The sequence below is a fragment of the Candoia aspera genome, chromosome 13, assembly GCF_035149785.1.
Source record: "Candoia aspera isolate rCanAsp1 chromosome 13, rCanAsp1.hap2, whole genome shotgun sequence".
Lineage (NCBI taxonomy): Eukaryota > Metazoa > Chordata > Lepidosauria > Squamata > Boidae > Candoia > Candoia aspera.
The window spans coordinates 6,614,811-6,638,467 of NC_086165.1; the positions used below are offsets into that span (position 1 = coordinate 6,614,811).

A 23,657-nucleotide genomic window follows, 5' to 3' on the forward strand; every position below is an offset into this window, starting at 1 on the left:
ATATTTTAGCTGAAATTTTGGTTACCTACTCTAAGAACCCTGTAAGAAATATCCTAAATAAACAGCTATTAGGTTACCTGAGGGACCGCTTCACCCCCATTGCATCGACCCATCCCACCGAGTCAGGCAGAGAGGGTGTGTTACAGACCCCGCCCATGAGAGACTGTCGATCGGCAGGGTCCAGGAAGAGGGCCTTCTCTGCCGTGGCCCCCACCCCTTGGAATAAGCTATCCCCAGGGGTGAGGCAGGCCCCCACTCTCCCAGCCTTCAGAAAGGGCGTTAAGACCTGGCTATGCCACCTTGCTTGGGGCAAGAGGGGGGGCAGCTGATCGTGGAACTGGCTGGTGCCTTAATGCAGCCTCGGAAAATCCCATTAGACCGTCTCAGGCTTTATATTTTATTTATATTTTATATTTCACATTTTATATTCTTATATTTATGCACATTGTATTTTATATGAATCTTTTATTCTTTTGTTCATTGTAAACCAGAGTCGTCATTGCACGAGATGGGCGGGGGAGAAATATGATAAATAAATAGGTAAGTAAATAAACAGCTATTCTTTGGCAGAGGTATCTTTCAGCATCTGGAGCTGCAGCGTGTTCATCTCGGTTCATGATCTTTGGCCTCTGCTGATGAGCTACGAAGAAGTGATTGCCAAACACACAGCATTCAAGTGGCAGAGTCTACTAAACCAAATTTTTATTTTCCTGATCAGTATTGAGACAGGCAGCCAGCCTTGTGCATATCAATCAGAGACAGTCATGCTACTTCCATTTTGTTCTACCTCTGGAGATGGTTGGATATCCCATCTCAGACCTCATATCATGGGGCCTGAACCCTGCCTTAATCCTAACCAAAGAACAGTCTGTCCTTGCTCACATGTTCATTCCCATACAGCAAAGCCTTTTTCTCTACTAGAGCAGTGTGTCTCCTGCAAGCGGAGACAGTCCAACCAGCTTCATCTTAGATGTTTCTCCACCTAAGCCATGTTTTTAAGGAGTGGCTGCTATGCATACAAAGAAGAAAAAGATGGTATAAAGCTGGCCTGTGGTCCTTCACTGATTTGTCCATATCCAATCCTAACAACTCTATTTAGAAGTAAGAAGGAGAGCCTCACACATACCCAGTCCTTCTGGTTGTGCTGAGCCGCATCATTGTAGACTTCAATAGCTGCTTTGTGTTTGCCCAGAAGAAACCTGCAACAAATCCCCACTTCTTATTTTTCTCAGCTTGTTTACTGAGGAAGTCATGGTTGGTCAGCCATGGGATCAAAGGGAGCTTTAGGGATGCCACTTGTGTTCGCAGACATGACAGAGCAGCCAGGAGCTGCCTAAAGAAATATCATCTTTATCACCAGAGAGAGGCAGTAATCTCCTCTGAGCTGGGCAACATTTTATTGGAACTTGGATATCCCTTCACCCAGCTTTCCTGATTCAAGGCCAGAGGCAGTCATAGCATACGGCCAGGGCAGCCAACCTGTGCAAAAGGCAGGCTCTCTCAGGTGGCTCCAGAGATACTCAAAAGGCATCTAAACACAAGGAACTGCATGAGGGACGGGGGGGGAATTAAGATGGCTGTCTCAGCAGCACAATCAAAACCCTGCCTTTTTGTACATGGGTGGAATGTCACGGCATGTACAAAAGACATGAAGCTTCAAACCCCCATCTTGCTCTTTTTTACTTCCCGCCCCCAGCCCTCCTTTAAATAAACAGAGAAATGAATTACAGTTGGTTAACAGTTCCAAATGCAAGATGTGCTATGGTTGGGTTCACATAACATGTTAGGCTAGTATTGGGTAAAGGAGGGTAGGAGTGTTTATGGTTGAGCCTGTTTTTAGGAACTCAGCCCTTCCTCTTTGCAGGCCTTCAAGTAAGCTATCATTAGGCCTATTCTGAAAAATTAACACAGCAAAGAGCTTTGACATCTCTTAAAATGAAGGATAAACTTAATTCAATTTTGGTCAATACAAATACTGCTATGGTTATAAATACTGAATATGAATGTTCAAAATGCTTGCATTTCTCCTTAATATTACAAGTGTATTCATATACATCTGTGTGCATTCCCAAGTTTTTATTCTTTTCTCCATCATCTGCTTTTCACTTTAGCTTTTCTTTCAATTCTAATTTGCTGAGTTTTGCTTGCATTCTCCATTTTTTCAATTAAAGGAACTAAAGGAAATAAAAGAGCATAATATGAATTGCTTGGGTTTAGCATGATATAGAACTATAGCAATTGTATTTGGTTAACCTAGGTTTAGCGTTTGACATGTTGTGTGAACCCAGACTCTGTGACTTCTGGGGATGATGGTCACCAACTTCAAGGGTTTGAAGAAGGCTTTATAACGTATCTCCTTTGAGACCTGGCCTATATATGATATCTTCAAATTCAGAAGAAATATACCAGTGTTTGGGGCTTCACTTGTGTGAACAAAACTAACCGTGGTTTATTAAGCCACAATTAAAGAAACAAGGTCAGGACAATATGCCAACAGATAGAGGAGGGTTTTTTTGGAGAAGGAGAATAATAGAATGAGGTATTGTCTTCCTGCCCTGCTTGTGGGCTTCTTTGAAGCATCAGGATCGTTGGACTCCTGAATCATTGGTCTGATCCAGCTGGGTTCTGAAGCATGCAGTCAAGAAAAATATATGACAGAGGAGCTGGATTATGCACATATGGATGTGAATTGACACCATCTTGAGAAGCCCCACCCCACTCCATATGACATCTCAGATCTGAAGAATAAAATTACACTTACAGGGACCGGGCCACCTGCTTGAGGTTGTCTGCACACTGAGGCCTGAGAATAGCACAAGTCTGGAAAAGCTCCAGAGATTCATGGATTTTCCCTTCCAAGCGAAAGATCAAAGCTGAGAAGTAATATTGCCACAGCACATTAATCAGGAGGATCTCTTATTAATATTTTAATTTCTGCTAACTGCTTTACGGAAATGTTCTGCCCTAAAGAACACCCTAAACATATTTTAAATACATAAATAAACGAACAAGGAGGACAGCTATCCTCTTCTTGGTTATGCTTCTGTTCAAAACTGAACTTTCCAAAGCTATTTTTTATTTTAAAAACACACCGGAGTTGCGACACATGACCAGATGAGTAATATATAAATTGCCCTCATGCTGCATGAAGATATGATCCAGATTCTCCAAATCACCATACATAAATTACTTTACCCCCTCAGAGGAAGAGACTGGATTAAATTTCATGTCTGTCCCCTTAAATACCAAACAGCCAAAGACTGTGCAAATATTCCACTTTCAGATTTTTCTAGAAAACAGGATGTGCTGGATTATTAAAGCACCAAAAACTTGACAATCCCCAAAGAGGTGGCTGTGTGTTCTTACAGAACACATAAATGTAGCTTGAAGCCTGTTTTAACCACAGAGGAATCATTTTTGCTTACCTTGAACATAGACAGCGTACTCACACATTCCTTGGGTCTCCTGCAGTTGCTCTTTTATAGTAATCTGAACCACAAAGGAAGAGAGATTCAATAATGAGAATTTTTATTTTGGACAAGAGGCAGCATGTCATTAACAACCCAATTGCCTGGTCCTTTTACAAGAGGAACTCAACACTGAGCTAGTATTTGTTACGGAAGATAAGTCTTCGGGGAATGACGACATTGATGTTAGAAAATCTGTCCTAAGAATAAGAGATGATGCTAGGTTGTGTACAGTATGTGTTTTTATTACCATTACTTTTTATATTATAACAATGTTGCTTATTTTTAATCAAACTTTGTAAGCTGCTTAAAGTCAGTCTAATTGTTTATTTGTTAACTTCTATGCTGCTTCAAGCATTTAACCCAAACTCTTGTGAAATAGGCTTAGATAAATATTAGAAATTTCTTAGCACAGGAAATAAGTGCCAAGCCATATTCTAGGAAAACTGCTCCAGTTAGATGCAACGTGGGATTTAGGCAACAGGACGTGAATGGCCCGCTGAAGGCCAAATAACAGCGTTTGGCTGAGCAGAATAAACATTCTTGTTGATCAACCCAATGCAAGTTGAAGTCTAACACACTGAGAAGGAACTCAGTTGCAGAAGCAATGGCTAGTCCATGTCTAAGGCATATCTCTTTTGTATTTTGTAGTACCAATCAAGGATCATTTTAGCAAGTAAAAGGACTGCCTCTGAAATGTAGACCTAGAGACCCACTGTGACAGAAGAATGCAACTTTTGTTCATCCAGTCACTTTACAAAACCAGGCCTGTACAATCGGCAGACAAACTCCATCCCAGCTATTGCTGAGGTTGTATAAAGCCTGCCCCTCGTCACTGGTGTATCAACACAGTGACCGTTGTAAGATGTAGGAAGCTGCTCTAAATCACTAGGGAGGAAACATTGTTCTATACTTGGCTTTTTTATGCCTGATGGTGAAGCAAATAAGTTGTTCTGAGAAGAGAAGTCCCCTCCCAAAACATAAGCAGCTAGAAAAGTCGGTATTTGTGCAGGCTGAAGGGGGTGGGTGGGAACGACATAATAAAGCTGATGCTTCCACTGAATCAGAATGAACACATCAGAAGACCAACTGCAACCATGAGCTTGTTAAATCAGAGCAAAGAAGGAAGCAGACAGACACAGCTGTTCCTTAGGATGTGGGAAGAATGCTAAGAAGTGATTCTATGGTGTTGTAAGTAAAAAGAGGCCCTCCAAGTGAAGATGACTTATGTGTCACATATTTCTTCCCCTCTTCCATGACAGGTTTCATACTGTCACACAACACTCTACAACTTGGTGTAGATATCTCTGACCAACCACCAGCTGGGGAACACTACTTTCTACTGTTTGGCATCATCCCCAATTCAGAATTATCCCAAAGAGGTGCCCCAATCAACTTCAGATCGTATGTTGGATGGCAATCCTGGTTAGAACTAACCACAGCTAACTACAGCTAGTCACACTAATTAGGACGCTTGGAGGAGGAAAGGAATTTGCATAAAGAAAGGAGGGAAGCTAAACCCCAGCTTGGGGAGCCAGGGAAAACCGAACTGAACTTCCTCCTCCCTGAAATTGGCTTCTCTTGTTAAAATGGTTGTTCAGGGTATGACATGCTCTTATCTGGTTGGTGTGTGGGTGCCCCTGACTCAGTCTTAACTCCTGATGACTGCCTGGACAAGTCCCTGCAAGTTTCTTGGCAACATCTTTGCAGGTAACATCTTGGCCCTTTCCTTCTTCTTCCCAGGGCTGAGAAAGAGTGGCTGGCTCGAAGTCACCCAGCCGGCCTTGTGCCTAAGGCAGGACTAGCCCAGGGTATTTAGCCACTACACCAAACTGGCTCCTACCTTACATGCATCATAATCTTTGCGGACGTAGTACAAGTGGATCAGCCAGTTCCTTTTCTCCAGAATGGGAAGGTCAGGCACTGTGAAACAGGATGGCAGAACAGACGTTTAGAGAATAAGCCACAGACTCTGTTTTAAGACCCAGGCCTCTAAAGTTGTGCCCAGAACCAGGGCAACATGAGGCCATATCTGCTTTTCTCGCTCCAAGAGAGCAGAAAGCAGCAGCAGGAGAAGCTGTCGTGCTACACAATGAAGAAGATTTTTGAAAGATAACTGCAGGAGATCTAGGAATGCTGAAGATAACACCAAGCCATGGTAACCACTACCACTATTCATATCTAATGATCTTGCATTCCAATCTCATTTCTGAGTTGTTCAAAACAATTAATATCACACTGAAAACAACCTTGTAACAAAAACAAAGGTAAGACTGAAAGAAACAATCTCCTTTCTCCAAGCCCACAAATAGAAATTCAACTATATTTCAGGTCAGTGACAGACAAGAACTTCCATAAACTGAACGCTGTCACAAAAAAATCCATTTCCTGGTCCGTTCCAGCTGAGTTCTTGGAGGGAGGGAGTGCGTAGGAACAGATTATCCTTTATCCCAAGGTGTAAGGGTGGGGGTGTTTCACATCTGTCAATCCCCACTGCCCTTCCAAAACCAGCTGATGCATGGTAATTTTCCTATGAGAGATGGGGAAACAATATTACACACGTGGGCTGTAATTGTATTAACTAATTGATCTCCTCTTATTTTAATTACATACAGGTTAACCCAAATTTAGTTCTTATTCTGGTCCTGCTGCTTCACACTTTTTAGATTATAGCCTCTGGTTTGTAAAAGGCTGCTCGTTTCTGTCATGAGTACTGATGGCGAGCAGGAGGGGGCCTCTATCCAGGGGGGAAAACGCATGCGTAGTACTGAGGAATTAAGCAGCCATTCAAAGAGACACAGATCAGACCCGCCTTAGCTTTTGGGGTTTATCTGTCTGGGTTTTCCCACGCTTCTTCAGTTTGTTAGGATTCTGTCTTATGTAGCAATAATAAACACTAGAGACCTACACCTCGTCTCACCGTGACTCCTGACTGTTAGGACAGTTTCTGTTTAAAAGCAATGAAGTCTTTTGGAGATAATAACCAACACTTTAAAGTGGGCCCTGAACCAGACTACATTTCACTCCTTTTTTGAATTCTGTGGAGTATCAGGCTGGCTGTACTAGAAGGGCAGCGAGACTGAGATACCATTACAAATCTTTTCCTCTAACTTCTGGGAGAGGGGAGAGAAGGTCAATGTTAAGCTCTTCAGCAGCTCTGGCTCACAACATGATCCACAGGACGGAGCCCGCAGCAACTAATTCTGATCTGGTATTGCTTTTCCCAACCACCGCTATGCTGGATTGAAAGTTTTTAAGAACACGCCGCCATTCACATCATACCAACATGACTTGGAGTGTGCCAAACTCATTCCTGCAGCTGAAGGGTTGGTAAGCCAAGGTAACCATAGCAACTAATAGGGCAAAAGTGTTTGTAAGTGGATATTATGATAAAGGAGCTCAGCAGAAAACAAGGGGAAAAGGGCTACTGAGACAGCAAATGCAGAGGTGATGGTGAAGAACTTACAGGGAAAGTGTTGGAAGCAGGCAGCCCAGAAGGCAAAAGCTCTCCCTCTTGAATCAGGTAGTTCTTTATTCATATCAAGTAAAGTCTCCTTCCAGATTGCACTGGCTCAAATGGGACTTCAGACTGCCTCCACTGTGCCTCTCATTCACCCCTTCCTTGAGCGAAGGAGACTGTTTTGCAAAGAAGCGAGTAAACCATCTGAAATAGGTTGCTTGAGTGCTACAATGAATGCTAATCACAGAAACTATACCTCTAGAGCTTTTGCAATATGTTGGCCTAGCATACTCAATTCACCCAATTTATTTTCAAGGTGGCAGGAAGGACGAGCCCTCTATATATGGGGAATCACTGCAGTCACATTCAGGGGCTCCACTGTCAACCCATGGGCAAATTTAATGCTTTTAGCAGTTTCGCTGCAGGGTGGTGATCACCAGTGGACGTTCTAAGAATTGGTATTCAGGCATAATTTCCCTGAGCCTGGTGCAACCCATATTGCGTGCTCCCCTTTATTTGTAAGCCCATTAGTCAAGAAAAAACAGAGAGATAAAATTGTTGTACTGTAATTTCCTTCAGTTCTCTTTGTTTAAACTCACTGAGTTTTCTGAATGCCTAAACTGGATTTACGATCAGACATGGGGGAATGATACAGCAGATATGGCAGCATGGTGCTTCAACCCAGATTATCCAGGGATAGGGAACAGGATCAGCTCTTTGGTTTTTGGAGATCAGAAGCACAACTCACAGAGGCTATCCTAAACATATCTTCTCAGGAGGTGAGTTCAATGGGACTTACTCCCAAGTAAGCGAGCACAGGATTGTAGGCTCCTTTACTTATATCTGTTCTGTGGCCTGTAAATCATAGCCCCAATGTTGTTCCTGGGATCCAAAAGAGCTTGACTGTCTTTGGCCACCCCTAGAGGTGCTAGTTCACCTTCTTGTGTGCACAAATGCCTATGGGAGCTAAAGAACTCTGTATCTTGAAGTTAAGATACATACGGTATCCCACAGGGAGGCTTACTTCTTCTACCTCAATAATTATACGGTAACTATTAGGATTTTCTAGGCAAATATGCCTGCACAGTCACTATCTCTCAGAGGATGTGATCCAGCAATATTCCTCCAACTGTTCTAACTCTGCTTCAGGTTGGCTCCAGCTGAACTTGCAAGACCTTGACACCATCATTCAGTTCCAGTGAAACAAATTTGTAAAAATACCCTTCCCTGCCTCCTTCTTCCTCAAGCCCCTTTCTGTCCTGCAGACAGTCCAACAAATGCATCAATAGATTTCTTTAAAGCACAAAATTTTGGCAACCCCAGTCTTCAGTCACAGCAGGCCCAAATATGGAATGTTTGCTTTCCCAGTTTCAGATAAAGCCTACTGTCGCTGCTTCTCAAATTTTAGCTTTAACTTGTTACACTAAAAGTGTGAGGAAATAAAAATCATGAATGTTTTCCACTAAGGGGAGTGGAAAATTCAAATGGTGGCAGCATTTGAATTTTCTAGGCCAGTGGGGCTCGTGCTTCATCTTTAAAAGAAGCCAAGGAAACAGCAGGAACAAGGAAAGAGATGACAGCAACAGAAGAGCAAAGAGGAAGCATTCTGGCAAAAATTCAACAACCTGACATTAGTGTGAATTAGTCTTACATTGACAGCCAGGTGCCTTCGGTTCCCCTCAGCAAAGAACAAGGGAGAATTTGAAATATATGTCTTTTCTATTTCCTTTGCGGACCAACATTTTAAAATTATAACCCCTTTAAAACAAGAGAAGACGGAGAAATGACCGAGGTACCCAATATTATATCAGTCTTCCCCAATCTGGCTGCTCTAAAAGTTTGCCGCCCAAAGAGAACGCTGGCAAAGATCAGTGATAGGAATTGTAGTCCAACATTTCCGCAAAGTTCCAGTTGGTAAGGCTGATTTATATGCATCAGTTCCCTTTACCTAAGGCCAAGGTTAATCAGAGATGCATAATCAATTCTCTAATCAGAGGGGTCTTACTGCATCAACACCGTACATAATCCCAGTATCTGAAGGTGACAGACATATTTCTTCCCATACGCACACACAGCAGGTAGCTTTGCAATCTCTGTATTCCCAAACCACTGTTATTGTCTCAGTGCTTAATGTTCTCTTTGCTCACTTTTTCAAACAGCCACTGGAATCAACTCTAAATCAAACAATAAACCTGTATGGCTTACAGTTATTTACAGTCAACTGGGTTTAATAAAACCCATCATAAACAATTCTGATGCTTGCAACAAAGCTGTAATTCATCTCGCTATCCTGTATTAATAGTCCCTGTACACCAGAAAGGCAAAAGTTTGATTGAAATGGCAGGGAAAAAAAAGACCATTTAAGCAAACAAAGAAAAGGATCACATTTCTGACTCTGCATCTCCCCTTAGTGGAAAACAAGCAGTATGGCAACGTTTCTTTTTCTTCTTTCCAGATGCCGCCAAATGTCTGAAAGACGATGTTGTGCACGTGCATATGTCCAGCTGTGCAATGTTTGCCAACAAGTGCACATCCAGGGATAGTATGGCCCCGGAAACTGTTTCGCTTTGTTTCCCTGTATTTCAAATGCCTAGTTCAAATGCCTAATAAATCTCAATTTGATATATACAGTATATAAAAAAAGAAGTCTAAAAGATGGGATACAATGTGGGGCTTCTGCTGTTATTAGAAATAATTTGTCTCCTGATAGAGTTACACCAACAGCAGCATCTGCAGGTATCAGATTATTTAGAAACACCCACCACTGTTGAAACTGAACTACGCAGCGCCTTATCCCATTTGCCAGATGGATCACTTCAGGCTGACGGTGGCTCCATTCACACAACTCATTAGACCAAAGCCGATAAAACAGATGATGGCTTAGGGTGATATCTGAAGCCATTTTACTTTGGCAGAACATGGAGCATACAAATCATTTAGACAGTCTCAAAATGGAATGAGAAAAACAACGGGGTTTTCATGTAGGATTATTTATTTACCTACTTCTTAAGTTGGAGTATTCTTGAAATATTAAAACAGATTCTCTTCAGATCTTGAACAACGTTGGAAAAAAGGGTGAAATCATAAAACAGCGGTGCTTACCTATGCCATAGTAAAGGTAAAGGTTTCCCTTGACATTAAGTCCAGTCGTGTCCAACTCTAGGGGGCGGTGCTCATCTCCGTTTCAAAGCCGAAGAGCCGGCGTTTGTCTGTAGACAGTATTCTTAAGAAGTCTCCCAAAGTTAATCAGCTTTCCTAAGATTTGTGTGGCAACCTAACCCCCACTCAAAATACAATCCAGCCCATTAAGCATACAATACTTGTTTTCAGCTGGAATAAAGTCTGCACTGTCTTAATCTTTCCACTGAAATGGAGATGTAAAACAAGTATGCGCCACCCCTCAACGCTTTAAAAGGACTGGAGGGTCTTAAAACAGGAACTTTTGCTGTGGTGCAATTTCACAGACAAAAGCAGTGGCAGTTAAATTCCCCTATCACCGTTGGCCCTTTGGATGCTGTAGCTGGCATGTTTTAAGTCTCGGGGGGGCTACATGTTGGCTGTGGGAGGCGCTGCGCAACGCAGCTCTGGAAGCGTGTGACAAAAAAGCACTTACAGCCAAAAAAAGAAGAAGAAGAAGAAGAAGTGTTCCCATGAATAATTATCAATGTGCTCGCCATTCACCCAGCAGGAAATCCAATCTACCTCAACCTTATTCCATCAGAAGAGATTTACCATACTCCACTGTTCCGCATTTATTTCAACAAGAGGAAATTCAAATGAGCAATTCCATTTAGGGTTCTGCTTCTGTACAGGAAAAAGCCTGTGATGAATCTGCCTAAAAATCAGGAACCTTCCAGTTGGGTCTTTCACTGTACAATTGCTCGGAAATCGTTCGCGGAATTTCATGGCAGTCCGAATGGATGTCATTAGCTAATTGTATTAATCCCGTGTTCTCCTACCGCTCTGTTACATTCATCAGTTTCTTAACTGCAAAATATCCAGTAAAGAAATAAGGAGCAGACCTGCAGTGCCATTTTTAGCAGAGGCAAGCAGGAAAAGAGGCAACTGAGCCAAGACAGGAAAGGCTGTTGGTGTGCATGGCAGGTTGCAGATACTCATCCCTTTTCGATGTATTTGCTATGCACACACAGTAGCAATGATGCCATTCCTGTGGGCGCATGTGCAGAAGTCCAGAGCCACATGTCCAAGAGGCAGTGGTGAAATAAATGCAGCAGACTGTGCTCCTCAAGAACCAACATTTCGGTGTGAGGGGAAAGGTCTTTTCTCTAGCCCCCTCCAACTTGGATCTCCCATCCATTCCTTCTCCAAGGTTTTTCTGGGCTTACAAAGCAGACAGTGAATACCCCAGACACGTCAGAGTTTCCTTCTGGGTAATCATGAAGGCTATAATCTGACTGTAAGGTTGCAATCCACCTTCTGGTGTTCACTGAAATTAATATCCTAATTTAACATGAAGGGATACAGGAGGTTTCAAACTATCTTTACCGTTCCCATTACAGTATAGATACAGAGTTTGGGAACAATGAATCAAAGGAACATGTTCCATAAAATGGAAAGGGAGACAGGTAACTGAAGATGCAATGAAGCTTTTCTTTCCTTCCATCATTATCTGGAAATGGAACTGAATCGAGCTATATGATCCCCATGCCACGATATTTCTAAAATTGTCAACCCCAAATCAATCATTTTAAATAAAGAGCCTTTCCAATATTAATTAAACCTTTCTTGTTTGAGAGTGCTCCTTTTGATCACAGCTGAGGCATTAAGAGATGAATTGCCCCAGTGAAGTGCACATGCTCCCATGTCAATCTCATTTCCTGCAAAATGAGGGAAGGCTTTAATTACTGGGCTTCTTACATCATTTTTCTTTTTCTCTTTGAAGTGTGCGGCTAGAAAAAGCTCTCAGATCCAAGACAACATTTTGTAGAGCAAAGGCACTGGCTGACTGTGGCCGTTTGAAGTACAGGATGGCTTAAAGCAAGTAAAAATGGACTCCAAGTGATCAGGCACAGTCCGAAGCTTTACAGAAGTTGGTCCCAGTTAAATTCTAGGCCACAAATGCACAGAAGAGAGAGCGGATTAGTAAATTTCCTGAGTTTACTTCCAACAAGTACAGTTTCCAATAAACTGCTAAGCTGCAAAAAGTTATAACAGCAGGATCCATTTTTCCCCCTTCTACATCTGGTTTGAATTATTTCAAAGGGAGGAAGTTTACTCTTAATACTCAACTGCCTTTGCATTACTCATAAATTCCAGAAAGAGAGCTTTACTCTGTTCCTCTTTGCCTGCTTGGAAACAGAATACAAGTAAGCTATTGAGCTTCAAATTAAAGCTGACAACAGCCACCTCTTCTGACGTGATACATTATGAAGGGATAAAACAGGCACTATTGGATTATATCTCTCAATAAACCCATCTAATTAGGAGACTTAGTAAATTTCTCTTTTTTAAAAAAATAATTTTTAATATACTGGAAGAGCAATTAGGTAACATCACCATTGTGAATAATGCAAGACCTTTAAAGGAGTTAAGGACTTCAGTGGATAAATGGCCTTAAAACTGTACTAGCAATAATGACAACCAAAATACCACATATTAAGATTAATCAAAGCACCTACAAAAACAGGGGCTAAATAGTTCAGAATCACATGGCTGAGTATTCTGAGATTAAATCACCAACCACCAACCCCACCCCACTCATTTATACAAGCAACATTCTGAATAAGATACTAAAACCCAAATTACACATCTCTGTAAGTCTTGGAGGACCTATTCTCAGGGGCAGGGGAGGGGGCTATGTGGAAGCTCCCACATATCTTACTCCAAACCAACAGATTACCTCTCCTAGTGGCTTCATTTAAATAATAAGCAGCAGAAAGGAGAGAACCAAACCCTGGTATCACATCAGACTCTGCCCATAAAGAGTCAAGAGACTGGCAAATCTGAACAACTTCATTGGTAACACACTGTTCAAGCTGTTCAGAGCAGCCATGCAGGAAATCTACCTGTTGCCTTTTCCCAAAAGGGAGTGGACCATCCTAAACAAGGCTCTTGACTGACAGCTCACCAATATAATAAGGGAGGAGAAGTAATAACATTTTGCTCCCCTCATCAGCATCATAGAATCAAGCTTGAGTTAAGTACTCAACAGAATGCCCATCAGATGGCCAGGAAACTCCTCGAGTGCCCACCAGAATCTATCCAGATCCATAAGGTATATAAGGCAGACCATGTGAATTAGGCTATTCACCCACGGCTGGCAGTTAATCTCACCCGGACCAGGATGACAAATCAAGTCAAATCAAGACTCTTTATTTCAGTCCCTTACCAGCAAAACAAAGCTTTGAAAAATAGGATTATAGCTGTCCCGTTGAAATAACAGTGCAACCTATATAGTATAAAAATTGATTAATTTTTTTAACTGCTAACACAAACTGTGAAAATTATGATACCAATACAATTAAAATTGTAAATTTAAGATTTTAAACACAAGAGACCTTCAGATCACTAAACCACTGCTCTGAGGCAAACACAAAGTCAAGCATGTGGCCACCTACAGACGACAGGCCCAAGACAACCTCAGATAAGCACAGATGAAAGCCATCAACTCCTGAGCCCTTCCTGATCCAGCCCCCAAGCATAGAGGCTGAAGTTAACCAACACCAAAAGACAAGGGGACTCCAAAGCCAGCCAAAGACCAAGTTGAGCAGCTCAGGGAAGGATCCTATGGAACAGCAAGGGGGCCAGTACACCAACCAGGCTCCCAGTGTCTTCCTAACTGTAGATGAATTTAGCTCTGGCCTTTGGAAAGAGGTTGGGGAGATGAAACAGTTGCTTAGCCCTGGGAAAACAGAAAATATGAGAGACTCAAAATAGCCCCATCTTCATTTTGCAGTTCTTAAATGAGGTAATAAAGGTTTTGGACAGGCTTTCACAATTCTGTCAATATACCCCATAACAATAAAGCAGCATTCTCAGAATCCCTGCAGTGTCTGTTTTTTGACCTGGCCTACCTCAAAAGGCTAACACCAAGATCACATCCCACCACTTTAGAAAAAAAGTCCCTGGTCCCAGGTGTTTCTAAAGATCAGTGCCATCCCGCACTCCTTGGTTTTGGCATCTAGGTAACTGAAAGACCTGGAATCCAGGAGGGCAAATCTCAGAGAGGGTGCCACCATCACCCTCACCTAACCAGGTCTTCTTTAGGACACGGGATGAATGTTCTTGTTTAATGAAAGCACAGATGGCCGTTATAGCTGAACTGGGACAACTGCAGTTTAATATCAGTTAATAACTAGATTCAATTTGTTCCTTAAATAACCATTTTTGAGCTACTAACTGAAGTGTTTCCTACACATTCTGACAAGTGAATACATTAGGGACAGTAGTTAAAATGGCTAAAATAACTATAGAGATATAAATTAGAACAAACCTCTCCCTGATCTGGCTTTGGGAAGTTCTGTTGCTGTCGGCAGGGATGCAGTCTGAAATAATATAAAGAAAGTAGGAAAAGTATGTCAGAATTAAAAACTTAAAAGAAATATGAAACTATTATTTCATCTTGTCTATTAAGGGCTGCGGAGGCTCAGTGGTTAAGACGCTGAGTCAGAGGACCATTAAGGTTGGCAGCTCGGCAACTCAAAACCCGAGAGCGCGAGCCGTGTGACGGAGTGAGCTCCCGCCAACTTGTCCCAGCTCCTGCTAACCTAGCAGTTCGAAAGCATGCAAGTGCAAGTAGATCAGTAGGTACCACTTTGGTGGGAAAATAGCAGGGACATGAAAGGAGCCCCCTCGGGCGTCCCCTGGGCAACGGTGATGTAACTGGCAAATCCTTTCAACACAGAAGCGCCTTGGTAGGTGCTTCTGACATGAAAAAAAAATCTTGTCTATTCTCGATCTTTCCAATATTTGAATTCTGTTACTGGATGGGAAGTGAGAACTCTCTGAACTACAGTTATGGAATTATGCTGCAAATTGTATCCAACTTTGCCATCTCATCACATACTTGTTTTAAAAAAATAATAACCTCCCCCCAAACACAACTGTATTTTCTTAGAGGGAAGGTAACCTACAAGCTCAGTAATTCTGGATGCCCTTTCCAATGGTTTGCCAGTTCTACAGAATGGATATTATATGTGTCCTCACAAAATACACCTAGTTGATATACCTTGTGACCTCTTAACAAAAAAGTTGCTGGTAATCAGCTGAGCATTAGCAATATATGCTAATTATATACCAGTTTGGTCTAGTGGTTAAGGCACCAGGCTAGAAATCAGGAGACTGAGAGTTCTAGCCCCGCCTTAGGCATGAAAGCCGGCTGGGTGACCTTGGGCCAGTCACTCTCTCTCAGCCCAACCCACCTCACAGGGTTGCTGTTGTGAGGAAAACAGGAGGAAGAAGGAGTATTAGGTATGTTCCCCGCCTTGAGTTATTTATAAAAATAATGGCGGGATAAAAAAATCTAATAAATAATAATAAATAAAATAAAATAAATATTAGTTTAATAGTTTAATTCCATTTCCTTCCACTTGCTATCTTCCCTCCATTATTATTAATCCCAAAGATTATGAGGTCCGGAATTTTCAAATGTGAAATGACGTTCTCACTTGTTCTGGGTGGCTACAATTCCCAACAGCAGCAGCATGAAAGAAGCCAGAAGAGTTTTGGGGGTTTTTTCTTTGTGGAGAACAGAGGACGTGTGTGTGTGTGTGTGTGTGTACACATACACACAACCAAGCACCTTGTGGCATTTTAAAATTCATAAACGTAGAGCAGCTAAATCAACTGTCAACTACTTAATTAAATATATGAAGTGTCATTCTAGGTACCTATAAACACTCACGGAGGGAGATAAAGATGAGATCAGAGAAATGAAATGCGGAAAACACAGGGAGTGATAATTACCTAATTGTTAATAAGGTAATTGTCACAGCCAATATTTCCTGCATTTCATTCCCTTTGACTTCTTCAGTTACAGTCCTTCCTCTCTCTATCAACCATCTATGGTCAGAATAACATCTCCTATCTCTCATGGCATAATATAATCATTAGAAAATTAAGGTGCCTTCAGACACTTCCTTGTTTTTGCTGCAACAGCCTAATTTAGCTACCCTTTTGGAAACTGTGAATGTATACACACACCTTAAGAATGCAAGATGCTGAGCTGCACTTCTTTTTGGCAAACACACATTGCTTTTTAAACCAGCTCTGCTCTCCTCTGAAAGCTGAAGATACACCAGGGATAAGAAGGGGCAGAACTGCTGATTAGGTTCAAAGCAAAGCATACAAACAGTCCCTAATCTGTTCTTGAGCGAGTCTTCCTTTGTAGGCTCAGCATTCAGTGAAAACATGGCCATTTCAAGAGGAAATAGTGGCATTAATCATAGTCAGTGATGTCACTAAATCAGGAGAACAAAGCAAATATGAAAGCATTGTTTTCCTTTTTAACTTGACAGGTTTAGCCTTTGCCCTGAAGTTTGTCAAGTTTGTCATTCCAATAAATAACTCCCCACCCCCATCTCTAAGATCACAGGCTCCATCACCTAGGTATATAGGTGATTTTTTTTTTACCTAATAAAAATTGCATATTGCCACTATCAAATCTTTGAAAACCAGAGGGGGGTGGAGGGAGAGAGTGAATAATTAAAATAAATCAGTATCTCAGTGTTGGATTATAGCTCATTTATTTTAAATGAGCCAGATGTCCTTCAAGGAAAGCACTGTATATAAGTTTTGCCAAAAAAAGTCTCCCAAGGCCCTCTGAAAGCAGCAGCTGCAGAAGGAAATACAGTATTTTCAGTCTGGTAACAGGTCCTTAAACTCTTGCAGAAAGAAACATACTGACATTTCTAAAACCAGGTTGATTTAGGAGCGGAATCCAATCAGCTGGAGATTGGCTGCAAGACTGGCAAAGGGTCTACATTCATGCCAGTAACAGTAATGTTACTGTTGTCCTAACCCAGTAAGATCTCTCCCCACCCCCCCTTTTTAAGAGTAAACATCTTGTTGATCAAAAAAATCATCCAATAGCAGGAAGCAGTGAATGAACCTGGACCACAAAGTGTTGTAATTGTGCACACAAGCTTCTATTTCGGGCAAAGGAGCTGCTTTGTTGTCCCCCACACAGCCAACAGCGTTGGCCTTTTCGTTGGAGGTCTAGCAGCACAAAGCACTTTTTATCAGCAAGGGCCACCACATCAGCCAACTGCCACTAGTAGGGCATTTTTTTGTACTTTGGAATCAACTGGATCGTTATGCCGTGTTGTAAGTGGATCTGCCCTCGAGGACAGTCTGCAAAATATAGGTAGCATAGCCCTAAGGCCAGTGAACCCAGTTACATGGAGTACACCTTGTCAACCACAAAATAACTTCACCGACTCCAAAGACAGTCATGGTCTCCGTTCAAAGATTGGGTTGTAGCAAAATCCTGTTTTGCTGGAGACCACATTACCTTAAGGCAGTCTTAAAGGCAGGTAGTTGAGGGAGTGGGTGAATCGCCTCCAAAGAAAAGAAAACTTCATCCTTGCATATGAATGCAAAAAGGAAATGGATTTATTTATAATCTGCTTTTGGGACTCCTTCTCTCACACAAAGCTGTTGGGTGACTGAGGTTCTGTTTAGATGGTTTCCTTTGGACTCCTTGTCACTGACCCCATAGCAGGGCTGTTTCAGTTGGGTTTCACTGCTTATGATTTTTTTTTTCTGGGCAATTTTAGCTGGCAGCAACTCCATCCTTCTTTTAAGACCTTTTGGAGAGCCCAGCTGGTATAGTGGTGCAGGTGCTGGCCCAGAAACCAAGAGACTGTGAGTTCTAGGCCTCCCTTAGGCATGAAACCCACCTGGGTCACATTGGGCCAGTCACTTAAGTCTCAACCCACCCCACAGGGTTGTTGTTCTGGGGAAGAGGCAGGAGTATTATGAATGTTTGCCACCTTGAATTATATTTTTAAAAGGTGGGATAAAAATCTAACAACAATAAGAGTAATAATTTAAGATAATAATTTAATAATTAATTTAAGCAACAATTAATTTAATAATTAATTTAAGTAATAAGTAATTTAATAATTAATTTAAGTAATAAGTAATTTAATAATTAATTTAAGTAATAAGTAATTTAATAATTAATTTAAGTAATAATTAATTTAAGTAATAATTTAATTTGCCCAGATTATTCTAAAAAGTGGAGTTTCGTAAGGCTTTATCTGCTGCTGTGGTTTGATGCTGTTTTACAGGATGTGTTCCTTGGTGATTAATTTTGCTTGGCTTAATTTTGATTTATGAAGAGATGTTTACTTGAAAATAGCTTAGAACTAGTTCAGTCCAATCCTGTGCCATCAGACAAAAGGGCTCATATCTAGGGCAGAACACTGGAAACCAAAGTTTACCTAAACAAAAATAAGTTTTGTTTAGGTAAACCTGTTGCTTTGATTTCTTATAGCCCATGTGCTTTACTGCTCACAGGGGAACCTTTATATTTAAATCTCAAGTTTTTTAGAATCACTGCTGTTAAGCACTTTTGACTTCAATAGCACCTTAAGATAATACAGAAGAAGTGAACAGAGAGATTTTTTAAAAATAGCTTGATGCTTTCTCCATAATATATTGAGACACAGAGTTAACTGTGCTGGACGAGAATGGTGCTGTAGAGAAAAATTCAGTCTAAAAATCTTACCCTAATTAAAATGTCAAAACTTTCCTATTGTAGTACCAAATATAGTCAAGCAGAATAGATAATCAGTTGGCTCCTAGATTGCAATTCTTTTGCCAAATGTAGCATGCTGAGCTAAAGCTTTTATTAAAAGAGCTATTAAAAATCCTGGAATGTGTTCATAAAGAACCAAGATTCTAAGTACACTCTCCAGCTGTGACCATCAAAAGAAAAAAAGGTACATCCATGAGTCATGTCTTTTGACGAGAAATACCGAAGAATATTGTAACAAATTCAGTATTAGACCAGGTTGCCATAAACAGAGAGCACAGTTTAAAATCTGCAAAGGTACTGATGACATTTTTGTGTGTGATCTTCTCTTTGCTAAGGCCTGGTTTATATTCACAGCAGTGTGAGATGTAAAAGTTCTGAAGTTGTAGAATGGACTACAGTATTATAATTTTTGAAACACCACTGGGGGATGGGGGGATGAAGATTTTTTTTTAAATTCTCTTTTATAATACTGAGCAGAGAGAAACAATAAAAAGATTATCAACAGCCTTCTGGGAAACTGGATTTTTTTTACCACTTTCTAGTGATTATCCAGCAATCATTCATCAGAGCCTTTTAAACCACAAGCTTAGGCCATGGCTTTTTAATAAAGGAAACTGTTTGGCCAAACATGAACTAGCGAAAAATCTCAGATGTGGAAAACCAATATAGCATCCCAATCTAAAGCACAGTGAGTTACAAAATTCTGCTCAGATGGCCAATGGGCTTTAGGAAAAGACAAAAGTTGCCTTGCAGAACGTCTATGGAATGCAATCTCCTACTTCTTTTCAGATATCTGCCCCAAAGTCCGCCTTTTCTATGAAGGCTCTGGCACAATTTTCCAGAGTTACCACATCTGATTGTAACTAAACCTAATAATGTATAAGCAAACTAACCCCAAATTTGCCACCATGGACATCTGGCTCTTTTTCTCTCCCCTCCATTATTTTCACTGTATCAAAATTTAGATGGAAAGTCCCTCAAGGGAGGGATCTTGTCCATGTGGAGAGCTACCAGCTGGTTAGAATGCTAGCAACCAAAGCATATTGTCCAGTCATTATTATTATTATATTTTCATCCCACCTCTTTTTATATACAATTCAAGGCAGCGAACATTTGTAATATGCCTGCCTCCTGTGTTTCCCACAACAACAGCCCTGTGAGGTGGGTTGGGCTAAGAGTGTGGCTCTGGCCCAACATCACACAGCCAGCTTGCATGACTGAGGGAGGCTTAGAACTAACCGCCTCTTGGTTTCTGGGCCAGCACCTTAACCACTATACCACCTGGCTCTCTAAAAGAAAGATGGAGCTGCTGCCAGCTAAAATTGCCCAGAAAAAAAAAAATCATAAGCAGTGAAACCCAACTGAAACAGCCCTGCTATGGGGTCAGTGACAAGGAGTCCAAAGGAAACCATCTAAACAGAACCTCAGTCACCCAACAGCTTTGTGTGAGAGAAGGAGTCCCAAAAGCAGATTATAAATAAGTCCATTTCCTTTTTGCATTCATATGCAAGGATGAAGTTTTCTTTTCTTTGGAGGCGATTCACTCACTCCCTCAACTACCTGCCTTTAAGACTGCCTTAAGGTAATGTGGTCTCCAGCAAAACAGGATTTTGCTACAACCCAATCTTTGAACGGAGACCATGACTGTCTTTGGAGTCGGTGAAGTTATTTTGTGGTTGACAAGGTGTACTCCATGTAACTGGGTTCACTGGCCTTAGGGCTGTTGTTGTTTATTCGTTTAGTCGCTTCCGACTCTTCGTGACTTCATGGACCAGCCCACGCCAGAGCTTCCTGTCGGTCGTCAACACCCCCAGCTCCCCCAGGGACGAGTCCGTCACCTCTAGAATATCATCCATCCATCTTGCCCTTGGTCGGCCCCTCTTCCTTTTGCCCTCCACTCTCCCTACCATCAGCATCTTCTCCAGGGTGTCCTGTCTTCTCATTATGTGGCCAAAGTATTTCAGTTTTGCCTTTAATATCATTTAATATCAGGCCTTAGGGCTATGCTACCTATATTTTGCAGACTGTCCTCGAGGGCAGATCCACTTACAACACGGCATAACGATCCAGTTGATTCCAAAGTACAAAAAAATGCCCTACTAGTGGCAGTTGGCTGATGTGGCGGTCCTTGCTGATAAAAGGTGCTCTGCTGAGACAGAGGGGCTGACTCAACGTCGCCCAGCCGGCTTTTATGCCTAAGGGAGGCCTAGAACTCACCATCTCCTGGTTTCTAGGCTGGCCCCTTCACCACGCCACCAAACTGGTTCTCAATACGCCAATATCTTGACGATAGTTCCTCTTTAATAGATGTACCGCCACCGAAAAAGTCAGACGAAATAGAAGGTAGGGTTAAAGAGCGAGATCCAAGCTGCCCTGGGGCCCAGAGTTATCGGGAGTTGGGTGGAACAGAAATGGAATAAATACGTGATGAAAACCCTACTTTTAAAAAGTAGTAGGTGCTTGGCAGGGAGACGAGGCAAAGACTAAGTGTGTCTTTGCAGGCGCTACGGAAGGATGAGCAGGGGAAAGAGAACAGAGGAGGCAGCCATAAAATCCCCCCCAGGCTCTGACTGCGCTCCTGCACCCCATAGTACGCCGCAGTCTGCCTAGCCACGGTTTGCTGAACAAGCCACAATTGGCTGATCTGGCACAAGACGCTCAGCCGTGGTCCGCAGCTAAGAAACCAGAGCTAGTCGTGTTCCCACCGACCCAGAACCACTCCGACCACAGCAGGGCAGGGCCTGCTGGCTGAGCCAGCCCAGGAAGACGGTGGGAGAAAGGGCAAGCGGAATTAGGCCCCGCAAGCACTGGGAAAAAAGGGCCCCGGCCCCTCCCCGGCCCTCCCTTGCCCCCCAGGAGGGGAAAGCGGAGCAACAGGCGAGAACGGGGACTCCCGCTCACCGGCCGGGCTGTCACGTCCGCCATGGCGCCTCAGCATCTAGCAAGCCTCCACCAGCTGCCCGTTGCCTAGGTGACCAGCCAGCCCGGAAGTAATCGGTCCGCGGGGTATCTTGTTGCCACGGTAACCAGAACTTCCGGTCTCTCTGCGTCGCACCTCTCCGGGAACGTTCCGAATCCTGAGGCGGGCTGCGACGTCAAGGCGCAGGAGAGAACGGAAGTGACGTCACAGCCCTCGGCCGGGAAAGGGGAGGGCTGGAGGAAGCGATGGACTGCCCGCGCAAGGGAGGTTCCAATGTTTTGCTTGCTGCTTCAGGTTCCCCCCATTTTTGTGAATTGAACTCGCCCATTGGGACTGGTGGCCCCCGACAATAATAGGGAGCGAACTATTTGAGATAGTCAGCGGGGGAGGAAAAATAAAAAGATTAAAAAAAACCCTGCAGATAGAAAACATACATGTTGGGCTTGCGCTTTTCGGGTTCCAGAGACTGAATTCGTATTTTTGCAAGAGCACAGGTTCCCATATCGCTTCTACAAAAATGTGCTTGTAGGGAACATGGGTGCCAGGTGGTCGCCCCTTTTGAAGCGGGAATTTGAGACGGGGGTAACCTTAAAATCCAAGTCTTCATTAGTTACGCCCTGCTAGTTCGAAGAGCTGAGTTTTCCTCTTTGGATTGTTTTGCATTTTTATGACTAAGCGCCCTCCGTCGATTAGGGCGATCTAAAAACGTTGCAAATTCCAACGGTGTTGGTTTTTTGCTATTGCATAGAGATTTCTCCGTTCTGCAAAAGTTGCTGTAGCCACAAATATTGGGATGCCCTCACATCAGTCTTTCTCAAACTTGGCAACTTTGAGAGGTATGGATTTCAACTCCCAGAATTCCCCAGCCAGCATGCTGGCTGGGGAATTCTGGGAGTTGAAATCCACATACCTTAAAGTTGTTACTGTTGAGAAATATCGCTATAGCATATCTCAGTAAAGTTTAATTCTAATCTTTCTGGAGCCAGTTTCCTTCTCTGGAAAAGTTGGAAGTCTTTTCACCCTGAAAGTCTTGGAGTAACCCTTTTTAGGGATCACTCCATCTAGAGCGCTATTTTGTTATTAGGTCAGTGTTTCTCAACCTCACCAACTTTAAGGATGGACTTAGTCCATCTTAAAGTTATCAAATTTGCGTGTGGCCCTTGTTGGTTTGCACCAACAAAGAGAGAAACTTCAGCGAAGCTCAACAAGCCATTCAGGTTTTGTTTTCTTTGATGCTCTGCCATTCTAGATTCTGGGGCATCCCAGGCAGCAGGATGAAGATTTATAACCCTCATCTGTTGGAGGAAAAATATATTGACTTCATTCAAGCTTTAAATAGGGCATAGTTCAAAGCAGAGCTGCATAACTATGGATGTACAAGCGCTCACCCACTTCCTTCATACTTAACCTTTGTTCTCCTAGGTTGAATTTTAAAAACCCATTATTAAACAGCGTTTAATGAAACCTGTTTACCCAGGATGCAGTGAAAACACTCTCCTGACACAGGGTTGGCAAGCCTGGTTGTGTTGTTTAGCAAGGCCCATGTTCAACTCACCCACCGCAAAATTGCACTTGAATCCAAAATTTAATAAAGTGATAAAAAATTCTGAGGGGAAAAGATGGATGGAAACACTTTGATCAGCACGAGGAAGAAAATGCTGTTTCTATGGAAACAGACCTGGACAATATTAAACACGGCAGGGTTAAATTTGCTAGCTACCGAATTAAAAATAACAAGGAAAGTGCAGGCCCTCAAATTCAACACTATTACAACAGGTTACAAAGTAAGTTCAGAAACAAGGTCTTTTTTTCATTGAACACATCAACATGATTCACTGATATCTTCAGATTTTTTCAGTGCTGGTGAAAGAGATTTTATGAGCCTTGAGAATTCCTCTGACTGGTGCTACTTAGAAAACACAGGTTTTGTGAATTTGCAGGCTTTGCTGAACAGAGATTTTAGACAGGGATAAATAAGTCAGTTACTGGCTGCATCACTCAAGAGGCAAAATCTTAAGAGCAGGAAATCCTAATGTATGAATGGTATGAAGCAGCTAGGTGTGCTGTGCAGGTAGTCCTCGCTTAAAG

General features: G+C 42.3%; 1 protein-coding gene across 3 annotated transcripts in view; it reads right to left on the reverse strand.

Annotated features, from left to right (window-relative positions):
* BBS4 (Bardet-Biedl syndrome 4) overlaps nucleotides 1-21,760 on the reverse strand; it is a 35,600-nt gene extending 13,840 nt beyond the window's left edge. The window contains exons 1-6 of one of the 3 annotated variants that reach the window (XM_063314565.1): nucleotides 21,551-21,760; nucleotides 14,381-14,432; nucleotides 5,311-5,390; nucleotides 3,426-3,489; nucleotides 2,762-2,873; nucleotides 1,127-1,199 (exon numbers count right to left, since the gene is read on the reverse strand). In XM_063314565.1, coding sequence (XP_063170635.1) covers nucleotides 1,127-1,199; nucleotides 2,762-2,873; nucleotides 3,426-3,489; nucleotides 5,311-5,390; nucleotides 14,381-14,432; nucleotides 21,551-21,574 — 405 coding nt within the window. In that variant the 5' untranslated portion in view covers nucleotides 21,575-21,760. Of the gene's footprint in view, nucleotides 1-1,126; nucleotides 1,200-2,761; nucleotides 2,874-3,425; nucleotides 3,490-5,310; nucleotides 5,391-14,380; nucleotides 14,434-20,866; nucleotides 20,974-21,550 lie in introns of those variants that run through there. The other 2 variants (XM_063314566.1, XM_063314567.1) reach the window with 2 other exon arrangements.
* Nucleotides 21,761-23,657: the final 1,897 nt, after the last annotated feature.